Raw genomic sequence first — 23,002 nt, forward strand, 5'->3', positions numbered from 1 at the left:
GACACCAAGTCATAATTCATAATAATTGAAGTAGCAGGATCCTGTGTCTGAGGTGGACAAGAAGTACTGTGCAGTGATAGATAAATGAAGTCAAACTGTAATAAAAACGAATCCCATAAATTGCTAATAAACTTCACACATATATATATATTTGTACACACACAAACACATTATGAGTAAAAACATTTCTTACTTGTCTAGATTTTCTAACAACGACTGGCACAAAATTGTCAAATATCCAGCTTCCACTGCATTATGAGATACATCTAAAACAAATAAGTAAACTGCAGGTTGAGGAGGACGAAGCTGAAAGGAATAAAAATAATGTAATTTATTTAGTAGGCACAGTTTATTCTTTTCATACCACTGTTACCACTGGCTATTTACTGATGACACAAAAAAATACACACATAGGATCGATATTTTGTAAGATCTAATGTGCTAAAGAAAATGACATTCCTTTAACTTTTTTTCTTATAAAGTTGGTTATGGATTAAGCATAATAAGGTAGTTGTTACACAGTAATAGTTAAATAAGCTAAATGTCTTCCTGATAAGAGTGCTGACTGAGCTATCTTTCAAAGAAAAATTAAGCTTATTTACTATTTAATGCGAACCTCTATATCCCTTCCCTACTCCAAAAAACATTGTTTTTTATATTTAGTTTTTAGAATCTTACAACTGATAGTAGTAGCCATTAGTACTAGCTGTTGGGTCACCTGGTGGTGGCTAAGTCACAAGTATTAAGTGCTAAGTGTAAAGAAAGTGCTTGTGATGGTATTCTAAGTATGTTAAGTCATTATCTGGTAGAGATATATACTGAAGTATTTATAGGTTAAATGATATGATGCTGGGATCAGCATTTAATAAACTCCAGGGTGGGTGAGGGGAGGGAACACTGGGGTGGACTGGGTTTAGATGAAATGTATTTAGCAAAATGTTGCTAACTGTTGAAGCTTGGTGATAGGTAAATAATGGCTCACTATACTATTATTTCTTTTTTGTAGTAGGCTTGAAAAATTACTGCTATAGAAAGTTAAAAGGATATATAAAATCTTTTTTTTTTCTTAATATGCCAACCAAAGATCATATGGCAAAAATTAAAGATTAACTTCTTGCTTCACCACTTCAATTAGATTGAGATCCTAAGGAGCCATAACAGAGTTGGGAATGTAAGTTGTAAAGAAGGCAAGAAGTTCAGAGTAAAAGTGCCCAAAAGTAAAAGTTAATATATGGAAACAGACAAGGAAATAGTAGTTAAGTGGGGAGATACTAAACTGGACACAAAGGACCATAAAAATCACAAAAATAAAGAGAGAGATGGGTTGAACAGCAGGAATTTAATACACATTAACTGTCCCTGTTCACCTTTCCCCACGAGCAACACCTTACATTTTTGCAGGCGACAAAGATTAGTAATGAGGATACTGAAGAAATGTAGGTTATTATAAATGCATTTAAAATGAATAGATATGATAAAGAGGAGAACTTTAGCTAAGAATTCATTTTTGTAAAGAGAAAAGAAGAATGAGATCTTAAAGGACTAGTGTAATTAAAGAACAAGTAGAATTTTGTGATGAACTGGAGAGAGAAAATTAAAGTGAGGTCGATATCCATTTATCTTGATATCTGTACTGGGTGAACCAGTAAGATGGTGATATCTTTAGGAGCCGGAAAACTGCAGTTTTTGGCAAAAACATGAGTTTTTCTGTTTGAAGGTCTTAAATATTAAATGGCAAAAGGATATTTATATTCATTCCATGACAGTAATCAAATCAAAATGACAACAAATTATAAATGTAAGTGCTTATCACAAAACATTACTAATGTTTCTTAGTGACATAACTGCATTCTTTTAGGACATCAGGTAACCTTTATGAAAAGTTTTCTATTTGTTAAGTATAAACTTTCAGTATTATTGTAAAAAATTAATACTGGGGACAATACAAAATTTTGCAAGAATTTACCTCACAGAAAATTATAAATGACCAATACAGTTATATCCTATGGCTAATTTTTACACTGAGTAGTTACCATGTAATCTGAAGAAGCAATGAATTCCACAGTTGAATTCTGAACTTCTGGTCGTTTATGAGGCTCTCCATAAGATCGAGTTAGGGGGTTATACATAAATTCTTCAGGAACTAGGTAACAAACAGAAATCCAGTACAAAGTTAGTAGTATGTTTTGTAACTAAACACCAAGAAATACATACCAAGAAGTAAACACCTTCGTCAATATCTGTATCAAGTTTCAACAGTTCTGTGAACATCTAATGGTAAAAACACTCCTTAAAAAATATATCAAGATAAAATAAACATATAGTGAAATCAAGTGAGGAAACCAGGACACGGGCAACCTTGTTTCCCAGGCTTGTGTCCTATTTATTATATCACATGACATGAAAAGAAATCAGACAGAAACACAAATTTGAAAGCAATTATACTACAAGGACCTAAAAAATGATGAAAGGGAAACCAGACAGACACGCTGGTAGGCACGTGTCTACACATACTGGTAAAAATGTATGCTTGCTTTAATGGACCAATTATATTTGGTAATGTAGAAACTGAAGATAATCTTAACTTGGCAGGATCAAGCACAGTTAGTCTACATGACCTTCACTGCTTGTTCTGTGAATATTGTTTTTATTTGGCCTTACTGTCACTCTGCTTATTATCAATTATCCCCGGGCCAGCCAAGATGAAGTGTCCCTAGCCTACATTTTCTCCATTAAAAGGGGCCTGGAAGTTTTTGAAGCAATGAGGAAAGAGACCAGATAATGACAAAATTGTCAAAATGTTTAAAATAACATTAAACACACTTATTTTAAGAATCTGAAGCTCACCATCATTAACTCTATAGCACAAATTGCATTTCCATCTACGTTGATCAATGAAGGATACAAAAGGGTTGATATATGTTCGACACGATCGGCACCTCACGATGGTGTTTGATGTTATCACTGGTAATTGCTAGGAAGTAAAATAAAGACGCTGTAGTAGAAAAATCACCACAGGGAAAAACGCAACGCATACTGCTCTGCTCCACATACACAACAGAAACCATAACTGAGTTTTGGAATTGATGCCTTTTAATAAAATCCAGTGATGTGCTGAGCAACACAGGTAGCTCAAGTTTTCTCCCCCTTCGTCACAAACTGTAAAATAACACCAAAACATTTTATTACCAAATGTAATAAAAGTTATCGGCTCATAAGAAAAGCCTGGTTGGCCAAGACAATAACTCAGAGCTCATCAGGTAGACTCAAGAAATATCAGTGAGAAAGAAAAATGTACCACATAAAAATGTCTTTGTCTTTGTTGCCCGACAGCACCTGGTACTAGACCATCAGGCACTGCTCACCAGCCAGCCACACAGTCCTGATGGGAACCGAGGCCACAAAAACACAAACACAATGTGCTTTAAAAAAAAAAAAATACAGGGGCACCTGGGTGGCTCAGTCGGTTAAGTGGCCAACTTCGGCTCAGGTCATGATCTCACGGCCTGTGCGTTCGAGCCCTGCGTTGGGCTCTGTGCTGACAGCTCAGAGCCTGGAGCCTGTTTCAGATTCTGTGTCTCCCTCTCTCTGACCCTCCCCTGTTCATGCTCTGTCTCTCCCTGTCTCAAAAATAAATAAAATGTTAAAAAAATTAAAAAAAAAAATACACGAGAGGCACCTGGGTGGCTCAGTTGGTGAAGAGTCCAACTTCGGCTCAGGTCATGATCTCATGGTTTGTGAGTTCGAGCCCTGCATTGGGTTCCATGCAGACAGCTCAGAGCCTGCTTCTGTCTCCCTCACTTTCTGGCCTCCCCTGCTTGTGCTCTCCCTCTCTCTCTCTCAAAAATAAACATTAACAACAACAACAACAAAAAATACATGAACCAAATGTGTGTGTGTGTGTGTGTGTGTGTGAGAAACAGTTTTAGATAATCAAAGGCAGAAGTTCTACCTAGTTTTGAACGACTTATTTTTTAAGAGAATGAGAATGTTTCAGTGCTAAACTTATCAAAAAAGAGACCACTGAAATGCTGGTAATTTTAGTGATCTTTTTAAAAGTGTTGAGGGGGCAAAGATTATAAATTATGATATATAAAAATAAACTTATAAGGGCACCTGGGTAGCTCACTCGGTTAAGTGTCCAACTTTAGCTCAGGTCATGATCTCATGGTTTGTGAGTTTGAACCCTACATTGGGCTCTGTGCTGACACTGTGGAGCCTACTTGGGATCCTCTCTCCCTCTCTCTGCCCCTCCCTCACTTGCCCTTTCTTCACCCCCCCCCCCAAAATAAATACATAAACTTAAAAGTCAGCATGAAAAATATTCAAAAATTAACTTATAAATCTGTTTTGGACTCCTTTAAAAAAAAGGGAAAAGGGAAGAAAAGGCTTGGGAAGGGAACTTTATATTTAATTTAAGAACTTTAGAAAATATGAAAAAACACTAAAACCCCAAATATTATTCAATTAATTCAATTAATCCCTGATAACATTTTAGTATATTTCCTTCTCGCTTTTTTCCATCTATACATAAATATTTATATCTTTGTATTTAATTTCTTTAACATACACAGTTTTTATTACACAAGTAATGACAAAACACTTCATGAAAAAGTCAGGAAGCACAATTAACTGAAAATGAGAAAACAAAGAATTACCCAGGATTCTACAGCCCAGAGGAAACCACTGTTGCCAATTTAGTGTATACACTTCCAGAAAATATCACATATGGCATCTGTGTTTAGACAAAAATTCTCACTTATGTATTTAGGAAATTAACTATCTTGGTTTAGAGATAATGGCTGAAATAGTATTATAGGTGATGATACAGTATTTACTGAATGAATAAATTCAAGGTATTTATTGCGTATCATAATTATTTTATTTTCTATTCACTCTGTTCCTTTCTATACATCCTAGTATGAAAGTTAGTTCCATAAGGAACCTTACTGACCTTTATAACCTCAGCATCTGGCACAATAGGTAGTTAATAAACACTTTTTTTTTTTGATAAATGAGGGCAAAAGAAACTCAGCAGCAGTAAGGGTAGAAAACCACAGCAGTAAAAAAATGTGAGGGGGAAATACAACTTACAAAGTATAAATAAAATATATCTGGATAAACTTTATGAAGTTTAGAATTTTAGTTTAAAGACAACATATTTGCATAAAATAGCAGAAGTATATGTAAAAATCCAGCAAGCTCGGCATTAAACCAACAGACTGTGGAAACATAAACAAGTAATGTTTTAATTCAATAGACTTGAAGCATTTGGACTTATTATTACAAAGGTTATTTGTTTACTACAGTTAGGAACATCATATAGTTTTCCTCCCTAACTGGACATTACTGTTGGTACAACCTTTATGTTTAATAGAGCTCCCAAAGGTTATGTGCAATGGTCTTTCCAATTTCCAAAAGTACTAAACTTTCAAAATCCAGCTCAGACCTCGTCAGTCACAGAAAACCTCTGCTACTGCACCTAGAGAAAATCACTTCCCATCCTGTATTCAGTGCCTAAGTACCTCACAGAATTTGGTTAGTTACATATTGGTTACCCTATACCATTGTTTATTTGTTTTTACATCTTTGTCCCGTGTTACATATAAATTTCTTAGGAGCAAAGTCAATGACTTAGTTATCTCTGTATTTATCGGTGCTTAGAGCCTGTCACAGAGCAGGTACTTTAAAAAACAATGTCTGCTGAGTTGAGTTTGACAAAAATGATTATTTCTAACTTAAAAAATAAAAGGAGATGAAAAACAATCTCCCAGAAGATATACAATCCAAACACCCTGCACACAAACATACATCAGTATCCACAAATATTTTGAAATATGTCACTTTACCGTCAGGTCTCTGAAAGGATGTAACAGCAATCCTAAAGGAAGCTTAGCTTTATTCAGTAAAGCCTGGGTCTGTGGAATATTTGTCAAAGTACACCGAAATGAACTGCAAAAAACAGAGGCAACACGGACTATATTAGTATCAGAGAAAAAACATACTGAAGTAGACAGCTCTAGATAATTAACACTCAAGGGTACACATGAAAATTATCTGAGAATGTTCTAGAACTACAACTAGAAAGATCCGTGTTACTCTAAGCAGGCATATTTGTAATATATGTCCAAAGACCTAAATCAAGGACTTAACATTTTCATGGTGGAAACGTTTAACACATTTGGGAAAAAACATTATGACTAAGAACGTGAATCGGAGGGAGTAGAAAACACAAGTGAACAGGTATACCCCCACATCTTTAATAATGCTGTTTCTGCTTTCCTGCCCATTTTCCACCTGTTGAAACTCTCTTACTATGAGACTCCTCAAAATTATCGCTTCTTCTGAAACCACCCTTCCTTCTGCTAACAAGTCAGAAGAAATGACGTCTTCCTGTGCTTTGAGATCAGTTTATGCTTCTATGTATTACTCTGCCTTGCCTTAGGGTTGTGTACCTTGTCTGTCTCTTCCCCTTGAGATCAGAGATCATTTTGTCCTGTGTGACCCTAGCACTATTCCTCTCTTAGACAAAGTGCTTATAGCTCATTGAGTTATAAGTCAAGGTCAGTAGACACAGAATCAATAAAGGAGCAATCAAAGAGATAAGAAGCAAGAAGTACTGGACACCACAAAAGAAATTTTAAGAAGAGCAGTCGATAGTATGTAGAGATATCCAGATACGTACAGACTTCGGGCTGGTGGTGTTCCATGAACGCACTAAGGTGGTCCCTGCTTCAGGACTTCTGTGTTTACTGTTCATGCAGCTTGGCACACTTGGTTTGTTCTCATACTTCATTCAGATCTCTACTCAAATGTTAACTCCTTGAGAAAAACCTATCCCGACTCCTCAATTAAAAACAGCCAACCTCTACCCTTACTACTCTCTACCTCATAGTAATATTCTGACATTACGTTACACGCATGATCCCTAACTTATTTATGAAGGTTAACTTACGATTTTTTGACTGTTCATAGTATGTCTTCCCTAATAGCATAAAGGTTGCAAATGATTAGGAACTCTGCTTACTGCTTCATTCCTAGCACCTAAAACCAGTGCCTGGCCCTTAATTTAGAAGGCATTTGATAAATATTTATTGAATAAATGATTTATCGTTTTATGTAGGCACAATTATTATTCCTGTTTTACAGCTGACGACACTGAAAATTTGAGAAGTTAAGAAATTTGCATAGTCTTGGGGCACCTGAGTGGCTCAGTTGGTTAAGCATCCAACTTTGGCTCAGGTCATGATCTCACGGTTTGTGAATTTGAGCCCCACGTCGGGCTCACTGCTGTCAGTGCAGAGCCCGCTTCAGATCCTCTGTCCCTCTCTCTCTTTGCCCCTCCCCCACTTGCCCCCTCTCAAAAATGAGTATTAAAAAAAAATGTGCAGAGCCTTACAGCTACTTATCAGTGGAACCATGGTAAGAACCTGTGTCTGTCCAGCTCTAAAGTCTACACTCCTAATTACTCTGCGTTGCTATTTTGGTAACAGAGAGATTTTCACAGAAAACACACACACCATCCCCTGAACCTGTGGAATCTCTTCATACATATACATAGACCACATTCACCTACTTAGGGGATGCCTAATCTTCTATAATACAAGGCCAAAATCCACATACTTACGACCTGATAGCAACTTATATTCACAGGAATAGGCAGCTGTTTTTATCCTAGAATCAGTGATTACACATTTTTATGACAATGATCTTGATGCTGCCTTAGGCACCGATGGGGGATTGGTGGCAGTGGGTAGGAGAAGAGGGGGAATCTTCGGAGCGGCTCTATTTTCTGTTTCCTGTATTGGAATTCTCTACAAAATTTTGGTTGAAAAAAAAGAGAAGCTTACGGTTTTTTAAAAAAGGTAGAACATCACTGCCTTAATAAAGGAAAATACTGGCTGTAAAAAAGAACACTAATTCTAATGCAAGGAAGAAGACAACATTTTTCTGTGAATCAGAGTTTACTTTATGAAGGAGCGATTTCAGGAGCAGAAAGATGTTTTCTACAAAGCATCTAGGTGCAGAGAAATATCCTATTCTTAGGAGGAAGAAGTACTGAAAGCAAACAAGAACAGAACTCGTAGTTTTGAAGGTACTGTAATGTGAGTGACAGAGCTCACCTACCCAGAGGATACACCAGGGCTTGGTGGCCGCCAGATGCAAACTGTCAGTGAAACTTCTCCATGAGGTGAGGAAAACTCAAAAAAGGAAATCTTAAGCCTGGGGATAATGGTCTTTGCATTCTATGCTGAGTAGGCAAAGAAAACTCAGAGAGAAACCATTTACCTAAACCTGTTCTTGGGATTATATATGTGAAGTCTGCATCCTTTTCAAGCAAAGATTGAAGGGTATACATTTTTAAAGATTCCACCTTATTTTAAGAGACATCAGAAGTTACTCCTGGTGAAAAGTAAGGAAAAAGAAATTTAAGAAAAATATAGTTAAATCTGGGTTCCTGAAACCCTTCACTCAAATAGAAAAAAAATTCCCTCACATTAGGTGACAGGGAATAGGACTGAATGGAGACAGAGATGGAGGCATGAACAGGACCTAGAACTTCTATACAAACTAAAATACAAAAGTCTGGATTAACAAAACTTCCAGTCAAGGAATTAATATCCTATCACTTTTACTAGTTTTGAAACTCAAACAACATTTCTGACAAAGTGTATTACTTACTAAAGATCATAAAAATAAATACTTACTCTGGGCTACAGTTTAATTTTTTGAGGTCTAAATTCAAGTTAGGTACAGGAGCCCAAACAGGAGTCATGGGTAAAATATTCCTCTCCTGGGTGAGGTTTACAGGTCTCAGACTTTCTGGTTGTGGAGAACTTTGAAGACTCAGTCCTCCCAGACTGGAGGACAGCTGGTTCATACCAGGATACTGCTAAAAACACAATTCAAAACAAAATAAACAAAACAACAATAAAATCAAATTGAATACAATGTATTCTATTACAGGATTTTAACATTCAGAGTAAGTGAGAAAATATAAGAATTTAATAAACATAAACAAAGGGGAGGCAGTGTGCCTGGGTGGCTCAGTTGGTTAAGTGTCTCACTCCTGATTTCCGCCCAGGTCATGATCTCATGGGTTCATGAGTTTGAGCCCTGTGTCAGGTTCTGTGCTGACATCGTGGGAGCTGCTTAGGATTCTCTCTCTCCCTTTCTCTGCCCCTCCCCTGTTCCTGCTTCTCTCTCTCTCTCTCTCTCAAAATAAACATTAAGCCTGGCTTGGTAACAGAATGATTTAAAAGGGTAGCTCAATTTAAAGCATTCTTGAAAAAAACCTCAAAACAAAATACTGAAAAAACAGTATTAGTACAGTTACTGTACTAATTACTAGTTACAGTTACTGTAACTAACAGTACAGTTACAGTATTAGTACAGTTAAACCTCATAACAAAATTTTCAGCAACAATGTTTTTCAACATTAAAAATCTGGTTTCTGTGAATACAGAAAGGCATAATGAATACATACATGCTTATGTTTGCAAGGTTTTTCAATGATCAATTTTTGGAATAATGAGTTGATGCCATAAAAATGTACAATGCTGTTTTGCTTTGCTTATTTTTTCTGTTACCTTTGTTATATTTAGTATTATTATGAATGCATGGCTTTCTATCAACTCCAAGTGACTGAATTACAGTTATTATTTATTTTAATGCTCAAACTACCCAATTTTTTGCCAGTGAAAAAAAGATAGATTATTTAATACATGATAGTGAACTCAGAGCTAACCATTTACAGAGGTGGGGAGGGGGATGAGATTTATTGTTTACAGTATGAGCCAAAATAAAACCTTAAATAGATTAAAGATGCAAAATTGAAACAACCAAAGAACTAAAACAATTTATAGCTGGAATATTTCCTAACCTGAAGGCTGAAAAGATCTTCTAAAGGACACAAACAAAAGTTAAAAATCACTATTTAAAATTTAGACATTCCTTCAATGTCAAAAAAAACCCACTAAAATTAAATGCAAATGTCGAGCTAGAAGGAAAAATTACAATGTGTATTAGCCAAAAGGTTATTATACTTATTATAGATAGCTTTTACAAACCAGAAGACCTGAATAATGGTGAAATAATATGAACTGGAATTTCAGTAAAGAAACATAAATGACTAATAGTTATAAAAAAATCTTTGCTTATAAAAAATAATTCTTGGTGGACTTTGTAATATAGAAGAATGGGCAGTGATATACACTTTTACTGCCTACTGGATATCTACACTTAAATGTCTATCAGGCATTTTAACTTAACATGGCCAACTCGATTCTCACTCCTAGACCTGTTGTCTCTCTTCATCATCAAAGTAAAAGCACTACCCTATACCCAGTTGCTCTGCCAAAAACCTAAGTTATCCTTGGTGTCTTCCTTTCTTTCACTTATCATAATCAGTTCACCAATAAGTCAACTTTTATCCATCCACTATTCATTACCTCTACTGATACCACCTTAGAACAAAGCATAGTCCTACATTTCTGTGATTGTCGCAAAGCTTCCATTTGTCTCTGTTTCCATTTTTGTCTTTTCAAATACTTCCATCCATAATCTGTTCTTCACACAGTAGCCAAAATGATTCTCTAAATAATGTAAATCGGATATCACTCCATTACATAAAATCTCCACTGTCTCCCCTCTGTACTTGGGATAAAATCCAAGCTTCCGATGATAGTCCTTCCCTAGCTCTCTGATCTTATTCCTATTGCTGAGTTCCAGCCATACCGAGACTTTATTCTTGCAACACATCACAGTTGCTCCTGCCTTAAGTCTTTGCATGTATGCTTCCTCAGCCTGAAATGCTCTACCCCCAGATTTTTCCATGCCTGGTATTTGTCATTAAAATGGTATTTCAAACATAATTTCTACAGTGAGGGATTTCCTATCTATCCTATATCCCCAACCCTAGCAATTTCTTCAACTTGTCTTACTTCACAACACTTGTGACTATTTGAAATTATCTCATTAATTTATTGATTTACTTATTTACTGTCCCAGGGAACCTACCCCTCCCAACAAATTTCTGACAGCAAGAACTTCGTTTTGTTTACTTAGCTCCTCTTGAATCTTCAGTGCCTAAAGTAGTGCTGTCACACAGTAGGAACTCAGTAAGTTTTTATTGAATGCATAAGTGGAAATTTTAAAGTCTTATAAAATTAGGTGCTTTGATTCAGTAATTCCACCTGAAGAAATTTCATCTAAGAAAACGAGACAGATGCATTAAGGTGTGTGTGCATATAAAAGTTGACTTTAACAATTAAGCCCAACAATAGCAAATTGGTTGATTATAAAACACTATGCAGCTACCAGAGGAAGGATATATAGAAAGGTTTTGTCTTTTGCTATGAAAAGAACAAAAAGTTTGTAAAACAATATCCCTACTTATCAACTTCTTTTGTTTGTTTAAAAAAGCCATTAGATGTCCAGTTTCTTTCCTAGCTTTTCCCCCAAAATGCATAGCAAGAAACTTGGAAGGACAGACTCCAAGTGTTGCTGTTTACATCTTGATAGTGGGAATATTGTTTGGTATTTATTTTCCTCTTTGTGCTTATCTGCACTTTTCTACAGTTGATCATGTCTTTTTTTTTCAGGGGGGAGGTTAAAAAAAAAAAAAAAGTCCTAAATACATTATTTACATTAGCCAAGATATGGAAACAGTCCAAGTGTCCATGGATGCTAAGTGAAATAAGTCATTCAGAGAAAGACAAGTACCATATGACTTCATTCATATGTGGAATTTAAGGAACAAAACAAATGAGCAAAGGGGGAAAAATAAGAGAGAAAGGCAAACCAAACAACAGATTCTTAACTATAGAGAACAAACTGATGGTTATTAGAGGGGATGAGGGTGAGGGGATGCATGAAATAGGTGATGGGGATTAAGGAGTGCACTTGTCGTGATTAAAATAGAAACTTAAAAAAAAAAAAGCTTTTGACTAAAAAAAAAAAAAAGCACTATATAACATTATATCTGGTTTTTCATATATTCATTAAAATACTTATCTAACTCTTATTTTCATTTTCAAACATCATATTTCAGGGCTGAAAAACAAATTTTAATTTTTTTTTTCTTCCTCAAAGGCCAACTACTGAGGTTTCCCATTTCTTAATAAGGGTCATCTCAAATTAATAAATGCAAAAAAAAAAAAAAAAACCCTTAAAAATTTAGAACCCTACCACTGGCTAATACTAAGTACAACATTTAATGGCATTTCAATTTCATTATAAAGGGTTGCTTAAAGCTAAAGTAAGATATTCTTATCCTGGGGCGCCTGGGTGGCTCAGTCAGTTAAGCGCCCGACTTCGGCTCAGGTCATGATCTTGCAGTCCGTGGGTTTGAGCCCCGCATCAGGCTCTGTGCTGACAGCTCAGAGCCTGGAGCCTGTTTCAGATTCTGTGTCTCCCTCTTTCTCTGACCCTCCCCTGTTCATGCTCTCTCTCTGTCTCAAAAATAAATAAATGTTAAAAAAAAAAAAAAAAAGATATTCTTATCCTAAGTAGGACTTTAATTTTTTTTTTTTTTTTTTTTTTACCATTTATTCATCTTTTTGAAAGACAGAGAGTGAGAGGGGGAGAGGCAGAGAGAGGGAGATACAGAATCCGAAGCAAGCTCCAGGCTCTGAATTGACCGCACAGAGCCCGAAGCAGGACTTGAACTCACAAACTGTGAGATCATAACTTGAGCCAAAGTCGGATGCTTAACCGACTGAGCCACCCAGGCGCCCCCTAAGTAGGACTTTAAAAATAAATGGCTTCTTTTATTATTTATTAGCTTGATAATGTTAACCTTAGATTAAAATGTATAATCTTTTTTTAGCAGATAGGTAAGAATTTAAATGTACGTCCTAACTGTGCATTTAAATCATTACTGTTCATTGGCCCAGAAACACTAGGGTCTGAAAACCTATTTTAAATTCACATTAAACAAAATTTAATTGCTGCTTTGTATTCTTCCTTAGATTCATATATCAAATCTGACTTTGGTTTTCTGCACAAGTCCCTACCAGTTAAAGAGAGAAAAAAAAATGCTTAATTCTGAACTGCAAAGACTTGTATTCTCAGGACTAAGTCTGGTCTTAGATGATTTCGCTTATCTGAGTCTCAATTTCTTCACTTAAATAATGAAAGGAAGGTAATTACTACAAAAAAGTCAAAATTCCAAGTGTTCACAAGAATGTGCAGTAACTGGAACTCTCATAAACTGCTAATGGGAGGTATAAATTGGAACATCTGCTTTGGAAAACTGTTTGGCATTAACGGTTGAACGTTTGGGTACTCCATGACCCAGCAATTTCACTCCTAGATACATACATTTGTGTAAAAGACATGAACGGAAATATTCACAACAGCACTATTCATGATAGCCCCAAACTGGAAATTTACCCTGATGCCCATCGACAATAGAACAAGTACATAAACAAGTATATTCACAAAACAGAGTGCTGTACAACGAGAACAATGAGAATGAACAATGAGAACAAGCACACAGAAAGCAAAATGTTGGGCCAAAGACTCACAGCAAGAGTATACACAGTTATGATACTACTCATGTTAAGAACAAAAGGAGGCAAAACTAATGTGTAGTATTACAAGTCAAGACAGTTGCCAACTCTAGCTTGAGGGTTAGTGACTAGAAAAGGCATGAGAAAGGACACTGGCTGTTGGTTACGTGTGTTCAATTTGTTGAAATGTATCAAACTGTATGATGTTGATTTATATACCTGTACATAAATGTAATATAGATTATAGTTCAATAAAAAGTTTTAAAAAATGAAAGGTAGGAGTGAATGATTTCTAACAGTATACAGTCTAAAGCTGTGGCTTTGTGATGCTCATTTCCCCCATGATTTAATAATCCAAGTTACTTTTTATTTTTTATTTACAATGTTTATTTATTTTTGAGAGAGAGAGCGTGTGCGTGCATGTGGAGAGGGGCAGAGACGGAGAGAGAGAGAGAATCTCACGCAGGCTCCGTACTGTGCAGAGCCTGACTGTCAGTGCAGAGCCTGACGCAGAGCTTGACACAGGGACCCCACAAACTGTGAGATCGTGACCTGACCTGAAATCAAGTCGGATGCCCAACCTGAGCCACCCAAGTTACTTTTTAGTCTGCCTCTGTCCCCTTCATTCAAACTCCTGTGATCCTTGCACTGGAACTAGAGTATAAAAAGGACTGGGGTCACAGAATAGAACGAAGTTATTTTTAAAAATCTAGTATAATAAATATTAATTTTCACTTTTATTCCAAGGACAATCTCTTCACTTCCAAAATAACCTCCTAAATAAAATGGGAAAAGAATACTGTCCATTCTCTATGTCAAGGGTCAGCAAACTTTTTCTGTAGAGAGTCAGGTAGTAAATATTTAAAACCTTTAAGAGATGCATATCTCTTTTGCAACTATTCAACTCTACCACTGTGGTGCAAAATTGTCATAGATAATACATAAAAGAATGATTGTGGCTCTATTCCAATAAAGTTTATTTGCAGAAATGGGCAGGAGGCCAGATTTGGTCAAAGAACCTTTTCCTTTGTCACTGTGGAATACCACTACAATTTTTTTTTCTGTGCCTAAAACTTCCTCTAAGAACCAGATCCTTTCTTTGAACTTGGTTTTCGTCTCATTAAAATGTATAAACACATTATATATTATGACCCCCAAAAGCAATCTGTCTAAAGCACAAGAGTCAGAAAATAATGATTTAAAAAGTGTTTCATATAACATTAGAGTCATAAAGAAACTCTAACAGAATAGAAGGCAGAAAAATGTGTACCAACTAACCACATTTCTTCAGTGCCTCTCCCAGTATCTTTATTCCTTTTGTGCCTTAATGCTAAGATTAAATTCCAGAAACATGATTGTCCTATTTCCTCTATTTTTTTAAATTTTGGTTTTTGAGAGAGAGAGAGGGAGGGAGGGAGGGGGAGGGGGAGGAGGGAGGGGGAAGAGGTGGGGGGAGGAGGTGGGGGGAGGGAGGGAGAGAATCTTAAGCAGGCTCCATGCTCAGCAAGGAGCTAACACGCAGGGCTTGGTCCCGTGACCCTGGGATCATGGCCCGAGCTGAAATCAAGAGTCGGATGCTCAACCGACAGAGCCACCCAGGTGCCCCTCCCTCTAATTTTTATTCTTAGTGGACCATAAGATGAAATTTCTCTAAGATTAGTCTACTATGAGCAGTTTTTTCATTATAAGTAGAATGCTTTTGCCATTTCAGTTGTTAGCTTATATTTTACTTTCTTAATAAATATAAATGTAAGATACTTACTATTCTGTATTATTAAATTGATATGGCATTTAAGAGGTGTCTCCAAAAAGGTCATATCAGAATGGGTCACAGCAGTACTTAATAATAAACATAACTAGTGATTAGCATTTATGTATATGGAGGCTGTCACCAGTTATGTGTCATGTTATGAAGATTTTTTTTTTTAATGTTTATTTTTGAGATAGAGAGGGAGCATGAGCAGGGGAGGGGCAGAGAGAGAGGGAGACACACAATCCAAATCCAAAGCTGGCTTCAGGCTCTGAGATATCAGCACAGAGCCCTTTGTGAGGCTCGAACCCACAAATCGCAAGATCATGACCTGAACTAAGTAGAACGCTTAATCGACTGAGACACCCAGGCAGCCCAAGATTTCTTTAATCTAAGAATTGGAACCAAACTTCCAAATCACATTTATACCACGTCATTTTTTTTTTTTTTTTTTTGAGGAAAAAGCCAGCTTGGTAATACAGAATTTAAAAAAACTTAACACTTACTTTCTTTATTATAAAATCATTACCAGCACATTGCAAGACTCTAAAAAATGGAAGTACCACGAGGGCCAGAAAAATCATAGCTAATATCCTGATCCAGATATAATCTCTTTAAAAATCTGGTATTTATATTTCCTTTTATCTCTATCTATGTACACACAAACACAAACACACACACAAAACTAGAACCAAATTCTATGTATATTTGATCTAGGCTTATCAGTATTTGCACCTATGATCCATCTGAATCACCAGGTATTTGTTAGAATTGGTAAGTTTCATGATTTTAGAAATGCAATGTCTTTTTTAAAAATGTTTGTTTATTTTGAGAGAGAGAGAGAGAGAGAGAAAGAGAATCCGAAGCAGGCTCTGAGCTGTCAGTGCAAAACCCAACGTGAAACTGGATCCCATGAACTGTGAGATCATGACCTGAGCTGAAATCAGGACTCAGATGCTTAGCTGACTCAGCCACCCACGCACACCAGAAATGCAATGTCAAGTTTATACATACTTGAGCATACTGCTGGAATCCAGAATACACTGGGCTACTGGGAGGTACTCCAGAATTAAGTGGTGCTGTAGCATTCTGATAACCAGGCTGAAGAGTTGGATAGCCATACCCAAATGGCTTAGCCATTTTTGAAGGCTGAGGAGCAGTAGGAGCTGAAGCTGGAGCAGGGTCAGGTTCAGGAGCAGGATCAGGAGCAGGACTGCTTGCTGATGAAGAAAGCATATCTAACAGAGGGAAAAACATTATGTTAGCACTGCAAATCAGGATTCTATAAAGACTTGGCTCCTTGGGCAAGCTATAATCTTTGGCATTTCCCTTTTTTAAACTAAAAAAAATTTTTTTTAATGTTTTTATTTATTTTTGAGAGAGAGAGAGACAGAGCGTGAGTGGGGGAGGGGCAGAGAGAAAGAGGGAGACACAGAATCTGAAGCAGGCTCCAGGCTCTGAGCTGTCAGCACAGAGCCTGATGTGGGGCTTGAACTTGTGAACTGCGAGATCATGACTGGAGCCAAAGTCGGATGCTTAACTGAATGAGCCACCCAGGCACCCACCCAACCCCTGCCTTTTAAAACTTTTTATTTTGAGAAATTGCAAATATCCACAGAAATAGAACAGAATTATGAACCCTGTACCTCTTCACTCAGCTTTAATAGTTGCCAGTGGTTTGCTAATCTTATTTCATGTGTTCTCATCCTGGGTTTTTTTTTTTTTTTGCATTCATTAGAAAAGTGTGTTTAATTTTTTTTTTTTTAACGTTTATTTTTGAGACCAAGAGAGACAGAGCATGAACGGGGGAGGGTCAGAGAGAGAGGGAGACACAGAATCTGAAACAGGCTCCAGGCTCTGACCCGTCAGCACAGAGCCTGACACAGGGCTTGAACTCACGGACCGCGAGATCATGACCTGAGCCGAAGTCGGATGCTTAACCGACTGAGCCACCCAGGCGCCCCAGAAAAGTGTTTTTTAAATTAGTTTCAAGTATACAATATAGTGTTTACACCCTATTTTTTTTTTTTTACAGAAGTATTAAGAAGAAAACCCCGTATTTCCTATCATTTCACGGACAAATGCTTCAGTTGGTATTTCTAACAGTATGACCTTCATATTTATACAAATATAAAATATACTATATATCATATAAAATATATAAATGTACTATACTATAAATGAAAAATTATGATACAATTATTTTTACTTTTACTCTCTCAGCAGGAATTGGGGCTAAGAAGCAGAAAAAAGAACAAAGCAATAAAAAGTGCATCAACCACTCTTTTATTTGACCCTGCCATTATTTAAAAAGTCCATAGAAAGGGTAGATATTTCCATAATCCCTTAGAAGTCTGTATTATTTGCAGAAGCAAACTGTACAAGTATGAAAGACAATGTACAGAATAGTGTCCAGCTCCTAAAACAATGTTTGGTATATAATAGATGCCAAATAAAATTTAGTGAATAAATGTTCTTCCTTTATTTAAATTCAAAACAAAAACTAAAATTTGAGTCACACTGAGAAAAAACTGCAGAAAATTTAATCATCAAAGACAAAAATAACAAGACACCCTAAAAATTACTCTACTACACATACCATTATTAACATGCTGCTATACGGTTAGTCTTATTTTAAAGTAAAATCTATATAGTATACATGAATTTTACTCTATTTTTTCCTATAAAAATTCCATTCTTCACCAGCAACCAGACTCTGCAAAAAATATGCTCTTAAAAGCATGTGATTTAATAATATTTTTTCTTTGAAGATTCTTGAAGACTCTTATCTTTCTACTGACAATATCTCTTGGCTCGCATTTTGAAGATATGTTCCTAGATATTCTTCTATCGTCTTGTGCTAATGATGCAAGGGCTGGCTTACTGGCTTTCTGGTAACCTCCCAGATTTCTTAATAGAACAAGAGCATTTATGTAGTGTCATGTCCTGCTTATCCTTCCTCCCAGGGAATATAAGTAGAACGGTCTCTTAACATGGTAACAGTCATCAGCCTAAGAAATAAAAAACTGGATTCCTAAACATGGAGGTCTAAGACTTCTCCTCTTCTTTAGGAAAGGGAGCAGTTAAAACTATATATTTCTATAGTACTAAGATCTATCCTAGTATCTGACACATAGTATTTTCAATACATTTTCTTACAAATGTTCACATCTTTAATTTTGGTGCAGTATAAACAGCTAGAAAACTTGCCCAAATTCACCCACTTAGTGTCAAAGCACAGTTCATAATAAGATTAAGACTGGTTAATAAAAGGGGTGCCTGGGTGGCTCAGTCACTGGCTCAGCCAGTGGCTCAGTCAGCCCTGGGCGGCTCAGAGATCAGGTCATGATCTCATGGTTTGTAGGATCAAGTCCTGAGTCAGGCTCTGTGCTGACAGTACGGAGCCTGCTTGGGATTCTGTCTCACCTTTCTCTCTGCCTCTCCCCGCATTTGCACACGCTCTCTCTCTCAAAATAAACATTAAAATTAAAAAAAAAAATTGTTGAGGAAATGAATATAGACAGACAAAGCAAACTCCAAGGCCATGACCTTTTATTAAACCACATTTGGCATTTCATAATCAGGTTAACTTTTTTAGGTTAATTTGAAGCTTATGAAATATTATATACTCATCTTAAAATTTTTTTTAAATAGAAAGTTAAAAAAAATTCCAGTATAGTTAGTATACAGTGTTATATTAGTTTCAAGTATACAATATAGTGATCCTACATATAGTATTCGCCTTATAGTGAGCAAATTTAGTCTTTTAAAATATTTTGATAATGGTGAATGTTTTTGGAATGGTCCATAATTTCTTAGACACATGTGCATGCCTAGGGAAAAAAAAATCCCTACTCACAAAAGACCGAGTAGCTTACTGGAGTATTCTTGAAATACTAAAAAGGAACTCTATATTAAGCTGAGAAGATGAAAGTTTTCTACCAATCTGTAGGATAGTGATAGCAAGATAGTATGTTAAGTCCAGCGTGCTCCAACTTAAATTAAGCTCCATCTTGGATTATTACCAAAGTGGTAAGAAGTAAAGAAAAGAGCAAAATTACTTGTCCTGTTAGTCCTAATGTTTCAAATCATTAGAAAAAGTGAGAAAGAGAGAAGTCAGATGTGATGTAAGAGACAGACAGAAAAGGAATTTCACAATACAAGACATTATAATGAAATGACTAATAATTATAAAACCTAAGCTTGCATTTTTTTAAAAACCATCCACCACTCCTATTCCTTTGTAATGACCAAAGTTATTTCTAGATATGGTTAAAAGTAATGCCTCCAAAATCTAGCCCCAAGTGGTTAATCTATTTACCTGGTGGAGGCAGCCAGGAGCCATAGGGGGAGTAAAGAGTCAAAGACTATTTATATTCAGAGGCTAGTTGGAAGGAATTCAAGGACCTAAGCATGAGAACAGAAATATAAAATTTACTTAAGAAGTTATTAGCATAAAAAAGGGAAGAGGAAAATTACTTAGTATTAAAAGTTACTTAGCATTTAATACTTTAATACTTAAAGTATTAAAAGTCTTTTAGAAAGAGGAAAAAGATAAAGAGCATAACAAAAATAAAATAATAAATTTTCTTAGGCCTCCCAGAAACAACACTTGTAGTTGTTATAGGACCATTAAAACTACTAAATTAAGGCTGAGAGTATGAGAAAATGTCTCTTTGTTCTGGTAAAAACATAGCCCGCTAATTATGTGTAATATATGTTGATGTCTGGAAACAACTGATGGTCAGTAATGTTTCCAGTAAGCATCAAATAAGCACAAAACAAACTACCTGGGTAGCTGCCTCCTTCCAGGGCGTCGTAACTGTTGGGCACTGGAGAAGCACTGCTTGTGGTAGAAGAGCTGTCAACACCTGAAAGGAAACCAAAACATCTACTAAGTTTAACGGGACAATGTATCTTAGAGCAAGCAGCCTTTGGCAATGTTGAAAAGGATGTTTTGCCGAACTAGGAAAATTCCTGAGTCTAGTAAACACTAAAAGTGACTGATGTTTCATGACATTTAAAAATCATATATAAACTTATGTTAACAAGAGTGGGGAGAATATGGAGCTGACAAGTGGAACAAAATTTAATCAATTTTAATGACTTTTATAAGGCAGCACAGCTGTATGGAACCTCTTAGAAGAGGAGTCTATGGCTTGGTTGTTACCTCACATGTTACCAAGCATTTCTATGCCTTAGTTTATATATCTCCAGATTGGAGAATAAAAATCTGTGAGATTAACAGGAACCATCAGTGGCAATTTATGAGACTTAGTGATAGGTCACATGGATAAAATAAACAATATATTTATTTCATTCATCCACTCAATAAATATTCTGAGCCTACAGTTATCGTAGGGCGATATGCAAGAGTATATACTGATGAATAAAACTGAAAATTCACATGGTCCCTCTCTTGCATTAGAGATCTTGGGCTCTAACTGAAGTTACTTAGACTCTGTTCTTTACTTGCTATATAACTTAGGGTAAGTGACAATCGCCAGTACTAATACTCTCTTCTGCAAAATGGGAACAATTTTAAAAATGCCCTACATGTGTGCTTCTTAATGTTCCTGTGAGGCTTAAATGAGATGGTGAATATGAACTGAGAAAATATAAGGGCTATAAAATAAGTAATAGGTAGAAGATACTAATGTTTACTAAATGCTTTGTGATAAATAGAAAATGGATGCATATATGTCATTCTTAATTAAGAATGGGAAATGATGGCTCTTCCTTTTGTTCTTTGTGTTTGTAAATATACAACTAAAAAAGAATGCTGATATATAAGGTCGTTTTGAAAAGTTTGAAAGTAAAACATTAAAAAATACACCAGTACCCAAAGCAATATTCAGTGCAATCCCTTTCAAAATACCAATGGCATTTTTCACAGAACTAGAACAATCTGAAAATATCTATGGAACCACAGAAGACATCAAATAGCCAAAACAATATTAAGAAAGAAGAACAGGCCTGGAGGTATCACAATCCCAGGTTTCAAGATATATTACAAAGCTATACTGATAAAAATAGTACGGTATTGGCACAAAAACAGACACACGGATGTATGCAACTGGGTAGAGAGCTCAGAAATAAACCCACGCTTATAGGACCCATGAATCTATGACCAAAAAACCAAGAATATACATCTTAATAAATGGTGCTGGGAAAAGTGGACAGCTACATGCAAAAGAATGAAACCAGACCACTTTCTTACACCATACACAAAAATAAACTTAAAATGGATTAAAGATCTAAATGTGAGACCCGAAATCATCAAACTCCTGAATTAAAAATGCAGGCAGTAATCTCTTAGACAGTGGCCTTAGCAATTTATTTATGGATATGTTTCCCCAGGCAAGGGAAACAAAGGAAAAATAAACTACTGGGACTACATCAAAATAAAAAGCTTGCACATAGCAAAGGAAACCATTAACAAAACAAAAAGGCAAACTATTGAATGGAAAAGATATTTGTATATCATATATCTGGTAAAGGGCTAATATTATATAAAGGACTCATAAAAACTCAACATCAAAAAACAGTCTGATTAAAAAATGGGCAGAGGTCTGGAATAGGCATTTTTTCCAGAAAGGACATACCGATGGCTAACAGACACATGAAAAGACGCTCAACATCACTAATCAGCTGGGAAATGCATATCAAAACCACAATGAGATATCACCCCATACTAGTCAGAATGACTAGCTAGTATCAAAAACACAAGAAACAAAAAGTGTTGGTCAGGGGCACTTGGGTGGCTCAGTCGGTTGGGCCTCTGACTTCAGCTCAGGTCATGATCTCGCGGTTCTTGAGTTCAAGCCTATGTGGGGCTCTGTGCTGACAGCTCAGAGCCTGGAGTCTGCTTCGGATTCTGTGTCTCCCTCTCTCTCTGCCCCTTCCCTGCTCATGCTCTGTCTTTGTTTCTCTCTCAAAAATAAACATCAAAAAAAAAAAAAAAGGTGTTGGTCAGGATGTGAAGGAGACATAACCCTCACGCACTGTTGGTGGGAATGTAAATTGGTACAGCCACTATGGAAAACAGTATGGAGGTTCCTCAAAAAAACCCCAAAATACCATACAATCCAAAAATTCCACTACTGGGTATTTACCCCCCAAAACCAAAAAGCTAATTTGAAAAAATATGTGCACCCCTATGTTCACTGCAGCATTATTTATAATAGCCAAGATACAGAAGCAACCCAAATGTCCACTGATAGATGAATGGATAAAGAAGATGTCACCACACACACACACACACACACACACACACACACTCACACACACTCACACGCACACACACAAGAATATTAGTCATAAAAAAGAATGACATCTTGCCATGTGCTATAACATGGATGGATCTAGAGGGTATTATGCTAAGTAAAATAAGTCAGAGAATAAACGGCATATGATTCTACTTAGATGTAGAATCTAGAAAACAAGTGAACAAATAAACAAGAAAACACTTAAAAAATTTTTTTTAATGTTTATTTTTGAGAGAGAGAGCGAGAGTGCATGAGCAGGGGAGGGACATAGAGGGAGACACAGAATCTGAAGCAGGCTCTAGGCTCTGAGCTGTCAGCACAGAGCCCGATGTGGGGCTCGAACTCACAAACCATGAGATCGTGACCTGGGCCGAAGTCGGATGCTTAACCGACTGAGCCACCCAGGTGCCCCAAGAAAACAGACTCTTAACTACAAAGAACAAACTGGTGGTTGCCAGAGGGAGGCAGGT

General features: G+C 36.4%; 1 protein-coding gene across 5 annotated transcripts in view; it reads right to left on the reverse strand.

Annotated features, from left to right (window-relative positions):
• Positions 1 to 23,002, reverse strand: part of SEC24B (SEC24 homolog B, COPII coat complex component) — a 99,037-nt gene that overhangs the window by 21,444 nt on the left and 54,591 nt on the right. For 3 of the 5 annotated variants that reach the window (XR_007151515.1, XM_047855613.1, XM_047855611.1), the window contains 7 exons: positions 20,055 to 20,135; positions 16,279 to 16,502; positions 8,709 to 8,893; positions 5,850 to 5,952; positions 2,848 to 2,974; positions 2,034 to 2,143; positions 194 to 306 (listed from right to left, as the gene is read on the reverse strand). Coding sequence is in view for 4 of the 5 variants with exons in the window: in XM_047855613.1 (XP_047711569.1) it covers positions 194 to 306; positions 2,034 to 2,143; positions 2,848 to 2,974; positions 5,850 to 5,952; positions 8,709 to 8,893; positions 16,279 to 16,502; positions 20,055 to 20,135 (943 nt within the window). In the remaining variant the exon portion in view is untranslated. The remainder of the gene's footprint in view (positions 1 to 193; positions 307 to 2,033; positions 2,144 to 2,847; positions 2,975 to 5,849; positions 5,953 to 8,708; positions 8,894 to 16,278; positions 16,503 to 20,054; positions 20,136 to 23,002) is intronic. The other 2 variants (XM_047855612.1, XM_047855614.1) reach the window with 1 other exon arrangement.

The sequence above is a fragment of the Prionailurus viverrinus genome, chromosome B1 (genome assembly GCF_022837055.1).
Source record: "Prionailurus viverrinus isolate Anna chromosome B1, UM_Priviv_1.0, whole genome shotgun sequence".
NCBI classification, from domain to species: domain Eukaryota; kingdom Metazoa; phylum Chordata; class Mammalia; order Carnivora; family Felidae; genus Prionailurus; species Prionailurus viverrinus.